Source organism: Lithobates pipiens, unplaced genomic scaffold (assembly GCF_037356315.1).
Source record: "Lithobates pipiens isolate NorthernLeopardFrog02 unplaced genomic scaffold, aLitPip1_a1.2 Scaffold_25, whole genome shotgun sequence".
Taxonomy (NCBI): domain Eukaryota; kingdom Metazoa; phylum Chordata; class Amphibia; order Anura; family Ranidae; genus Lithobates; species Lithobates pipiens.
The window spans coordinates 68,094,011-68,106,605 of record NW_027507787.1 but is presented as its reverse complement, the minus strand read 5'-3'; the positions used below and the strand labels follow the sequence as shown (position 1 = coordinate 68,106,605).

Here is a 12,595-nt window from a genome sequence, read left to right as displayed (position 1 = left end):
ACTTAACACACATACATATAAACATGCACACATATCACATATATATATATATATATATATATATATATATATATATATATATATATATATATATATATATATATAGACAGACAGTCTTTTTTTAAAATTGGCAGCTGCAGCTCTGTACATTAATCGCCATGCTGGGTACTGCACTCTAGGGGGAGGCAGAGAGCACAGCACACACTGCTAGACGCCTCTCCTTTGCTTTCACTTTCACAGTAAACAGCGTGCCCAGCTCATGCACAGCCGATTTACACATCGGCTGAGGAGACATATGCAGCCACCGCTGTGGAGAGGGGGACTTTAGAGCGAGACCCCACAGGCTGACTGCAGCATGGGTGAGGAGGGAGGGGAGGAGGAGAGCTAAAGGCAGAATGACACCCCTGTGATGGGCGGCACCGGGGGCGGGGCCAAGCCCCATCCCATTTTCAGCACCAGTATCGGCGAAAATTCTCTTTCGGCTTTTTGCCGAAACGGCCATTTTCGGCCGATATGTTTCGGCGGCCGAAATTTTGGTGCATCCCTAATTATTATACAGGATGTGTATAGCGCCAACAGTTTGTGCAGCGCTTTACAACATGAGGGCAGACAGTACACTTACAATACAAATCAATACAGGAGGGACTTGAGGGCTCTGCTCGTTAGAACTTACATTCTAGAAGGGAGTTAAATAATGTAATGTAAGTATTTCAGGGCTTTTTCTGCCTTTTATGACTAAAAGGGAATGGGGTGGGCGAGGTAACGTATGTGCTGGCAAGGGTTTATTAGGTCTATGGGTATGTCTTGTATATAAAAAAACAAAAAAACATTGTATATAAAAGCAGAGAATAGGTTAGTTCAGAGAATAAAAGAAACATCTTTCTACCATCCTAGAAGTACCACTGTTTAAAGGCAGGAGGCCGCCATTTCAGTATCGCTAGTTTGGAGCTGTAGAAAATCTTAATAGTTGAGATGTTTATCGCCAAATTATAAATACCGACCGTCGGCTTTTCATCTTCTATTGTTTACTGTGTTTATTCACCTTTCTGATTACTATCCCATCTACTCCACATATCTCTGATAAGCGTACCGGAGGAATTTTATAAGTTTGCACCCAGTTCAGACAGCTAATTATCTCTCACTGATGGCAGGCTCGGAAAGTTCTCAGACCGCTTTCTGCATTCCCTGAACAGACGTTATTAGCATCTGGCTAATGTCACCAGTATATGTGCTGTTGAGGCTGAGAATAAATATCCATACCTTGTGGAGGATGAACTGGTAAAAATAACAACTGGCATTGGGGGCTAAACTTTTTTTTTTCACCTAGAGAAATAAACAACATTAACAACAAGGATCTTTATATATTTACCTGGTATAATTGGCTGTCACAAAAATGATGGGTAGTGTCATTTCATGCAGAGGCGCGCACTGACTCACGAACAAGTGCTGTCGGCTTAACCCTTCGTCTTACAAGCTGTGATGCTGCCTACATCAGCAGGGCAGAAGTGGAATGGTCTGTCCATATGTAGCTTTTTTTTTTTCCCAGAAGAACATTTTTTATAAATAAGGAAGTTTCTGCACTAGTACTTTACACCAACATTGTGATGGGGTACATCCCACCTTTTTCATCTTGTAAAAAGCTAGTTGTTTTACTTTATTCAGAAATATAAATAATACATATGAATATTTCATGTCTACCACTTACCAACAGCTGGCACACACATGACAAGTTCGTATAAAAATCACATATATATCCATTTGCTGACTGCCCCACACAGATATACTGTGGCAGCGCGGCCACACTGTGTTGGATCACATATCTGATTTGTGATCCGCCCTTCTGGGGGGCACAAGTCAGATTACAGCACAAGCCAATCAGCGGGGGCTGGCCGATGATTGATCGCCAGCACCCGATCGGCTCTGTGTTTTATAGGAGACCAAAAAAAAATATTGTTTTTCTTTTCAAAAATGTCAGTCTTCTTTTTTATTTATGTTGCAAAAAATGAAAAACTCAGTGGTGATCAAATACCATCAAAAGAAAGCTCTATTTTTGTGAAAAAGATGATAGAAATTAAATTTGCGTAGAGTTTTGCATGGCCGCATAATTGGCAGTTAAAGTACCGCAGTGCCGAATAGCAAAACATGGCCTGGTCATGAAGGGGGGATGTGTGTGTATATATGTGTATATATATATATATATATATAAAGATATATATGTGTGTGTGTGTGTGTGTATGTGTATGTGTGTGTATATATATATATATATATATATATATATATATATATATATATATATATAATGTATGTAATAATATTGACAGTGCTGTGCCATGATTGTTAAAACCTAGTTTGGGACCTGGAGACCAGAGATTTCAGGGAGAGATAAAATCTCCAATCCTGGATCTGTGTTTTAAGCGCCGGTTCACACTGAGGCAGCACGACTTGCAGGACGACTACCTCAGGCAACCTGCACACAACAGCAGTGGCAACTTGAAGTCATAGACATAGAAGTCAATGCAATTTCCTTAAGTTGCCCCCAAAGTAGTACAGGAACTTTTTTCTAAGTCAGAGCGACTTGCATATGATCCAAGTGTGTGTGAAGACTGTAAAAGACAGACCGGGCGCCGTTTTACCTCTAACACCCCGTGCGTCAGCAAGAAAAGCCCTTAAAAAAGATCACTGTCACTTGAAGCTAGTTTTCAATATTCTGTATATATATATTTATACACTGTGTATGTATGTGTATGTGTGTGTGTGTGTGTGTATGTATGTATGTGTGTGTGTGTGTGTGTGTGTGTGTGTATATATATATATATATATATATATATATATATATATATATATATATATATATATATATATATATATATATATACAGTGCCTTGCGAAAGTATTCGGCCCCCTTGAACTTTTCAACCTTTTGCCACATTTCAGGTTTCAAACATAAAGATATAACATTTTTATTTTTTGTGAAGAATCACCAACAAGTGGGACACAATTGTGAAGTGGAACGAAATCTATTGGATAATTTAAACTTTTTTAGCAAATAAAAAACTGAAAAGTGGGGCGTGCAAAATTATTCGGCCCCTTTACTTTCATTGCAACAAACTCACTCCAGAAGTTCAGCGAGGATCTCTGAATGATCCAATGTTGTCCTAAATGACTGATGGTGATAAATAGAATCCACCTGTGTGTAATCAAGTCTCTGTATAAATGCACCTGCTCTGTGATAGTCTCAGGGTTCTGTTGAAAGCGCAGAGAGCATCATGAAGACCAAGGAACACACCAGGCAGGTCTGTAATACTGTTGTGGAGAAGTTTAAAGCCGGATTTGGATACAAAATATTTCCCAAGCTTTAAACATCCCAAGGAGCACTGTGCAAGCGATCATTTTGAAATGGAAGGAGTATCAGACCACTGCAAATCTACCAAGACCTGGCCGTCCCTCTAAACTTTCAGCTCAGACAAGGAGAAGACTGATCAGAGATGCAGCCAAGAGGCCCATGATCACTCTGGATGAACTGCAGAGAACTACAGCTGAGGTGGGAGAGTCTGCCCATAGGACAACAATCAGTCGTACACTGCACAAATCTGGCCTTTATGGAAGAGTGGCAAGAAGAAAGCCATTTCTCAAAGATATCCATAAAAAGTCTCGTCTAAAGTTTGCCACAAGCCACCTGGGAGACACACCAAACATGTGGAAGAAGGTGCTCTGGTCAGATGAAACCAAAATCGAACTTTTTGCCCACAATGCAAAACGATATGTTTGGCATAAAAGCAACACAGCTCATCACCCTCAACACACCATCCCCTCTGTCAAACATGGTGGTGGCAGCATCATGGTTTGGGCCTGCTTTTCTTCAGCAGGGACAGGGAAGATGGTTAAAATTGAGAGGAAGATGGGTGCAGCCAAATACAGGACCATTCTGGATGTGAAAACCTGTTGGAGTCTGCAAAAGACCTGAAACTGGGACGGAGATTTATCTTCCAAAAAGACAATGATCCCAAACATACAGCAAAATCTACAAAGGAATGGTTCACAAATAAACATATCCAGGTGTTAGAATGGCCAAGTCAAAGTCCAGACCTGAATCCAATCGAGAATCTGTGGAAAGAGCTGAAAACTGCTGTTCACAAACGCTCTCCATCCAACCTCACTGAGCTTGAGCTGTTTTGCAAGGAAGAATGGGCAAGAATTTCAGTCTCTCAATGTGCAAAACTGGTAGAGACATACCCCAAGCGGCTTGCAGCTGTAATCGCAGCAAAAGGTGGCTCTACAAAGTATTAACGCAAGGGGGCCGAATAATTTTGCACGCCCCACTTTTCATTTTTTTATTAGTTAAAAAAGTTTCAAAAATCCAATAGATTTCGTTCCACTTCACAATTGTGTCCCACTTGATGGTGATTCTTCACAAAAAAAATTGTATATCTTTGTTTGAAGCCTGAAATGTGGCAAAAGGTTGAAAAGTTCAAGGGGGCCGAATACTTTCGCAAGGCACTGTGTATATATTATATATATATATATATATATATATATATATATATATATATATATATATATATATATGCACACAGTCACACGGTATCTCACAAAAGTAAGTAAACCCCTCACATTTTTGTAAATATTTTATTATATCTTTTGATTTGACAACACTGAAGAAATTACACTTTGCTACAATGTAAATTAGTGTACAGCTTGTATAACAGTGTAAATTTGTCCCCTCAAAATAACTCAACATTAATGTCTAAACCGCTGGCAACAAAAGTGAGTACGCCCCTAAGTGAAAAATGTCCACATTGGGCCCAAAGTGTCAGTAGTTTGTGTGGCCACCATTATTTTCCAGCACTGCCTTAACCCTCTTGGGCATGGAGTTTACCAGAGCTTCACAGGGTGCCACTGGAGTCCTCTTCCCCTGCATGACGATATCATGGAGCTGGTGGATGTTAGAAGCCTTGCGCACCTTCACCTTCCATTTGAGGATGCCCCACAGATGCTCAATGGGGTTTAGGTCTGGAGACATGCTTGGCCAGTCCATCACCTTTACCCTCAGCTTCTTTAGCAAGGCAGCGGTCATCTTGGAGGTATGTTTGGGATCGTTATCATGTTGGAATACTGCCCTGCAGCCCAGTCTCCGAAGGGAGGGGATCATGCTCTGCTTTGGTTTTAGTACAGTACATGTTGGCATTCATGGTTCCCTCAATGAACTGTAGCTCCCCAGTGTCGGCAGCACTCATGCAGCCCCAGAACATGACACTCCCACCACCATGCCTGGCTGTAGAAAAGACACACTTGTCTTTGTGCTCCTCACCTGGTTGCTGCCACACATGCTTTACACCATCTGAACCAAATAAATATATCTTGGTCTCATCAGACCACTGGACATGGTTCCAATAATCCATGTCCTTAGTCTGCTTGTCTTCAGCAAACTGTTTGTGGGCTTTCTTGTGCATCATCTTTAGAAGAGGCTTCCTTCTGGGGCGATAGCCATGCAGACCAATTTGATGCAGTGTGTGGCATATAGTCTGAGGACTGAGAGGCTGCCCCCACCCCTTCAACCTCTGCAGCAATGTTGGCAGCACTCATATGTCTATTTCCCAAAGACAAACTCTGGATATGACGCTGAGCATGTGCACAGAACTTGGCCTGTTCTGGGTGGAACCAGTTCTGTTAAACTGCTATATGGTCTTGGCCACTGTGCTGCAGCTCAGTTTCAGGGTCTTGACAATCTTCTTATAGTCTAGGCCATATTTATGTAGAGCAACAATTCTTTTTTTTCAGATCCCCAGAGTTCTTTGCCATGAAGTGCAATGTTGAACTTCCAGTGACCAGTATGAGAGAGTGAGAGCGATAACACCAAATATAACACACCTGCTCCCCATTCACACCTGAGACTTTGTAACACTAACAAATCACATGACGCCGGGGAGGGAAAATGGCTAATTGGGCCCAATTTGGACATTTTCACATAGGGGTGTACTCAGTTTTGTTGCCAGCGGTTTAGACATTAATGGCTGAGTGTTGAGTTATTTTGAGGGGACAGCAAATTTACACTGTTATACTAGCTGTACACGCACTACCTTGTAGCAAAGTGTAGATTCTTCAGTGTTGTCACAAGAAAAGATATAATAAAATATTTACAAAAATGTGAGGGGTGTACTCACTTTTGTGAGACACTGTTTGTGTATGTATGTGTGTGTGTGTGTGTGTGTGTGTGTGTATGTATATATATATATATATATATATATATATATATATATATATATATATATATATATATATATATATATAGTATATTCATTTATTTATGGGTATAATACAGTGCACAAACTATAAGTTGTGTTCTTGTTCAGATCACACTACATGGTGCATCTCTTTAGTTCTTGAGGCCTGTTCACTTCCTGGATTTACACAGAGGCACACCTCCAGCTCCGCAGCTCTCATTGGCCCTCTTATGACTCATCCCCCCTCCCTTTCTGGCAAACCATTCCAAACGACAAGGGGAATTGCATCTGGGACCAATTCTTCCAAGTGGTCCTTGGCACAATACGCTTATCCAATCCTGGGCTCGGTTTTCGGAGCACTCACTCTACACAAACTGGCCGAAGGTGCTGAACCGCATCTTAGACTGGTTCAAAATGTCCCTTTTGCGTACACCCGAAGAGATAACTGTAAGGGCTTGTTTACACTCGTGATTGGAGGCGGTAATACCCTATGGTTGAGACGTGTTTTATTGCCCCTTAACCGCCTTACCTTTTTGCTGCAGAAGCAGCAGTCAGGGGTGATCACTGTTCAGAGAGCAAAACCAATATAAACAAACCTTAAGTGATGCAGCAATTTTTTTTAAAGGGTGTTGAATGAGGACCCAGTCTGTATTAAAACGGAAGATGAAATTGTATTACATTTTGTTATATTCTTGTCTTGTGCAATCCATAGTCTTGCTTAGGGTCCACGTTTATATTTATAATTTCTGCTACTAAATATGTGCTTCTTTTTTGTTTTCAGGCTTTCTTCTCAGGTGCGAATACTCTCATCACTGCTTGTCATGTTCCTTGTCTTTATCCTGGTCACAGTACTGGTGAAAGTGGATACCTCCACCTGGACTATGGAATTCTTCGCTCTTTCATTGGTGTGCATAGCTATTCTTAGTGGAGCATCAAACGTCCTTACAGCCAGTGTCTTTGGTGTCACTGGACGCTTTCCACTGCAACACTCCCAGTCCTTAATATCAGGTAACTGCAAATTTCGGATGTCATTATGTTCATCTATTACAATTTATTGTCCCTAGAGAAGACGTGCCTGAGTGGAGATATAATAGTGATGTACAAATACCTCAATGGGGATTTTGGAATAGGGAGAAAACGCAAGGAGCTTAAGAAGACACGTGGCCACTCAATGAAATTGGAGAAACGGTTAAACCTTTAACTGCGTGGAGGGTTCTTTTACTGTTAGAGCTGTAAGGATGTGGAACTCCCTAACTCATCAGTGGTGTCTGCGGGGAGTGTCCATAATTTCAAAAAACTCTTAGATGGGCATCTTAGCGAACACAATATACAGGGGAAATGGTATTGAAAATTCAATGACTATTCTGTATCAGAGACAACAGACACACACAGGATAAAGACTTTGAACATAATACAAGAGATGGTCAGAGACTGTGAACATAATACATGAGATGGTCAGAGACTGTGAACATAATACAAGATATGGTCATAGCTTTGAACATAATACAAGAGATGGTCAGAGACTGTGAACATAATACAAGAGATGGTCAGAGACTGTGAGCATAATACAAGAGATGGTCAGAGACTGTGAACATAATACAAGAGATGGTCAGAGACTGTGAACATAATACAAGAGATGGTCAGAGACTGTGAACATAATACAAGAGATGGTCAGAGACTGTGAACATAATACAAGAGATGGTCAGAGACTGTGAACATAATACAAGAGATGGTCAGAGACTGTGAACATAATACAAAAGATGGTCAGAGACTGTGAACATAATACAAGAGATGGTCAGAGACTGTGAACATAATACATGAGATGGTCATAGTTGTGAACATAATACAAGAGATGGTCATAGTAGTGAACATAATACAAGAGATGGTCATAGTTGTGAACATAATACAATAGATGGTCAAGGACTGTGAACATAATAAAAGAGATGGTCAAGGACTGTGAACATAATAAAAGAGATGGTCAGAGACTGTGAACATAATACAAGAGATGGTCAGAGACTGTGAACATAATACAAGAGATGGTCAGAGACTCTGATACAAGAGATGGTCAGGGGCTGTGAACATAATACAAGAGATGGTCAGGGGCTGTGAACATAATACAAGAGATGGTCCGAGACTGTGATACAAGAGATGGTCAGAGACTGTGAACATAATACAAGAGATAGTCAGAGACTGTGATACAAGAGATGGTCCGAGACTCTGAGCACAGAGGATATTGCAGTTTGCAGACATGATACAAGAGATGGTCGGGGACAGCGAACATGCTGAAAATGACTGTCAGAGACTTGGGCTATGCTTCAGGAGACAATCCTAGATTGAAAACATGTTATGTGAGACTGCTAGAAATCAGTGCTTTAACGGGGCAATAGCGAAACACAGGTTAGTGTTAGCAGGGCCCCAGAGGGCTGAGGAAAAGTGCCAAAGGGCTGCATGTGGCTCACTAGGGTTCTACAGTCACGTGCTGTGCAAGGTGTCTGATTCATGTTTTTTACACACGGCAGCCATAACTTAATCAGGAGAATCAGCAAACAGTAATTTGCTTAAACATTATCAGATTTTCAGCAAGTTGGAGACTGATTAACTTCTGTCAAATGGACAGTTAATGTAATTGGATGTTGTGGAAATGAAAAATGAAGTATTTTTTTACATTTTACATGAACAAAGTCCACTTATATTATAATCATGAATGCTTTGTGAAAATGTGACTTGCATGCTGGCATAGCACAATTTTGTGTCAAGTGTGACTCTTACTCATCATTCATTGTAATTGGCACTTGTGTCTTTTGTGGTTAGTGACAGACTGTAGTTGGTGAATGGTTTTAGTTTTTCAGCAAACGTTTATTTTCAGGAAACAAAACTACTAATGGCGTCAGCTGAACTTTTTTTTTTCCCTGTGTGAAGCAACAGACCATGCATCTTCCCCCCTCATCATTGGTGTGCTGGTATATTAATCCTGACACCGCTTCTCCGACTCTCCTCCAACTAGGCATGTGTGGCCAACGCCAACATTTCTTTGATTAATTTGATACTTCATTGTTCAGCCTCAGACCTTTTTGTCTGCATGCTTCTAATATTATTAAAACAATAAGTTAAGTGAATGTGTCGAGAGCAACAATTCCCACTTTGTCTTCATAGTCAGTAAGCCCTAAACGCACAAGTAAAGCTCCAAAATTGTGTCCGTACATTAAGTGTAAAGACTAGATGTAAACAATCTGAATGTAGCCTGGCACAGTAATGTAAATGTGAAAGGGGTTGTAAAGGTTCAATTTTTCTTTTTTAATAAAAGTAACAAACATGTTATACTTGCTCTGTGCTAGGGTTTTGAACAGAACAGAGCCCCAATCCTCCTCTTCTGGGGTGCCTCCACAGAGAGACACTTTCCACTGGTGCACCTGGGCGGTCACACTCTCGAGTCCCGCTGCTGCCTCCATTGATACAGACAGCAACACTCGGCTCCACCCCCTGCTCCTGTGTCACTGGATTTGATTGACTGCAGCAGGAGCCAATGGCTCTTGCTGCTATCAATCTATCCAATGAGGACAAGGACAGCTGTTGGGCTCATGCACATATCGCTGGAACAGATCTTCTAAGGTAACTTTGTCTGACGGGAACACACACTTGATTGAATAGATTGATAAGCAGCCCAGCCATTAGCTCCTGCTGTTGTCAATCAAATCCAATGACGTGGGCGCCGGGGAATGGGGCCGAGTTGTACATTCGGCGCCTATGGACGCCGAATGATGGACTCGGGAGGGTGCCCACATGGTAACACCCCCGGGAGAGCGCTTCTCTTCGGGGGTTATCTGATGTGGGGAGGAGCCGTGAGAGCTGCTCAGGGTCCCCAGAAGACGAGGTTCAGGGCCACTCAAAATGAGCAGCACAGTGGCGGTAAGTATGACATGTTTGTTGTGTTTTCTAAAAAATAAACAAAGCTTTTCAATCACTTTAAGTGGAGGAGGCATACATGGATACTGTACGTATGTATTAAAGCCCATCACCGGGGAAAGGGAAAAATGCTCCCTTGCAGTGAAGCTGACCCCGCTCCTGCTCGTTTTGGTGTGGGAGGCCACAAAATGTTTTACTTGCCTTTTTCAGGTTCCCTGGAAGCTGGTGGCCCTCCTCTACCCCCCCATACACTTTGGCAGTGGGCTGTCCCTTGGCATCCTCATGTCTAGTGCAGGGCTCTGGTCTGCATTGAAATTGATAACATCCGAGGTCCTGTGACCCAAGAGGGTAGGGAAGAAGATGTCGTGGGGACCAGTTTTAGAGCCTGAAGGAGCAAAAGAATGGGTGAATAAAACTGCTTTTTACATAAACAAGCATTTAACCCTTGCAGTTATGGTGCAGCCCCACTGCAAGAGAGCATTTGTTCTTTTCCCTGGAGTCCAGCTTTAAATGAAAGCAGTGTAAACTTAACCAAATAAAAATAGTGGATTTTTCTAAAGGCACATAATAGTATGTGCACTTTGCAAGTACAGTTCCACTCATTTTCCCCAGACTTTCGTGAATGTGGTGAAGCTTCACTTTGTAAAGAATACCCAATCAGGTGCAAGGAAAATAGGGGAAAAAAACTGCATTTTTGCTTGCACATGATTGGATGAAGCTTCATCACATTTACTAAGCTCTGGGGGAAATAGGTGCAACTGCACTTGCAAAGTGCACAGTCTATTTGCCTTTAGTAAATGAACCCTCTAGTGAAGAATCATGAGGCAGTTAATTTCCGTATTAGCTAGCTTTGTTTAGATATCAGGTAGTGTCATTCTATAAAGCTCTGTAAAGTTGTGCTAATAGATAAAACCAAAAAAAGAGCATATGACAAAAGTCCATAAATATGATAGTCTGATAGCAAAATGAACCAGTGATCCCAATAACTCTTCACCACCATCCAACGTCTTGAAGAGTGATCCTGTGAATTAACACCACCACCAGAAGCTGAAGGGCTTGCTTACCAGATTAAATGGACCTCTCTTTACAAAAGGTCATAAACGCCTGTGGCTCTATACCTAGGCAGGGTCTTTAACCCCAGTCAGTCTTCTAATTTGGGACATCAATCCTCCCCATAGGATGATCACAGGAGTGCACCAACATGGAAAAGACTCCACTACAAAACGTTAATATATTTGAATAAAGATTGCACTTACAAGATTGTGGTAGAAAAAAACACTGTATACGTTGGCCGGCACAAATGAAATTCTATGGTTGTAAAAAAACCATCACAGCCAGTGATTTCCAAACTTGTCCTCAAGTCCCTCTGAAAGATCATATGTTGTGGATATCATACAAATAGCTAAATAGTATTGTTAAGGCACTAATTGGTCCACCTACAGTATGCATATTAAAATGTATGTCCATGTTTGCAGCTGCATTAAGATAACACCTACTTTGTATTTGTTACATGTTCTCATTCACGTAGCATAAAAAAAAATTGCTGCTTACATTTAAATTGCTCTTTTTTAAAAACTCCAAAACTAGAGTTGTCCTGTGCTGTGCAGAAGAGTTAAGCCAGGTACACAAGGGGTCAGATGTGCATGCTTGAAAACCAGCAGTGGACCGACTCCCGATCAGTACTCTCAGCCAATGGCAGTGTTCTGGCGTGGGGGGGTGGCAGGAACTTTTAATTGTATCTTACTTTCTAAGGCTAGCCATACATTCTTACATTTGTGGCTGCATCTGAGTGGACTGAAAATTTCCCTTCCGGGCACTTTGATTTTTCAGGCAAAAGATGTTGAGCGGGGAGGGTGGCAACCGTCGCCAACTGTGCAGAGATTTTTGGCTGCTTCACCAGAAATCGGATAAAATTTGCATAGTGCATGGCCTGCTTAAAGTTCCACCAAAAAACTCTCTCTTATGCACTCCCCCCCCCCCTTCGGTGCCACATTTGGCACCTTTCAGGGGGGAACGCAGGACCAGTTTTGGACAGGACCCCTTCCCCACTTCCATGAACGCCCCGTGGCCCGATCTTCTGGAAGTTCAGCCCCCCCCCCATCCTTTCCCTATTGCCAGGCCAATTATAAAGTGCATGCACAGTAGGGAATCCGCTGTGACTACTGGTTTCCCCTACCAGGAATGGTGGCGGCAGCACCCGGCAGTCGAAAACCTGAAGAACGGCTGGGGTGCCGACATCGCAGGATCCCTGGACAGGTAAGTGCCCTTATATTAAAAGTCAGCAGCTACCGTATTTGTAGCTGCTGACTTTTAATTTTTTTTCACCCAAGCTGGACATCCTCTTTAAGTGAGACAAAATATTTAGCTTTGTCTGGAGTTATTTGAACAGAGAACACCTAAAAGTATTTATTGGGTATGGACCTGTCAAGCATTTTATTCAGAGTGCTCGTAATTCTGCGTAAGAAATGCCA

The 12,595-nt window shown here is 41.8% G+C and overlaps 1 protein-coding gene across 1 annotated transcript in view; it reads left to right on the top strand.

Moving 5' to 3' along the window:
- The window catches only part of SLC29A3 (solute carrier family 29 member 3), a 150,322-nt gene that overhangs the window by 76,147 nt on the left and 61,580 nt on the right, over positions 1 to 12,595 (top strand). The window contains exon 4 of the mRNA XM_077454578.1: positions 7,003 to 7,229. Coding sequence (XP_077310704.1) covers positions 7,003 to 7,229 — 227 coding nt within the window. The remainder of the gene's footprint in view (positions 1 to 7,002; positions 7,230 to 12,595) is intronic.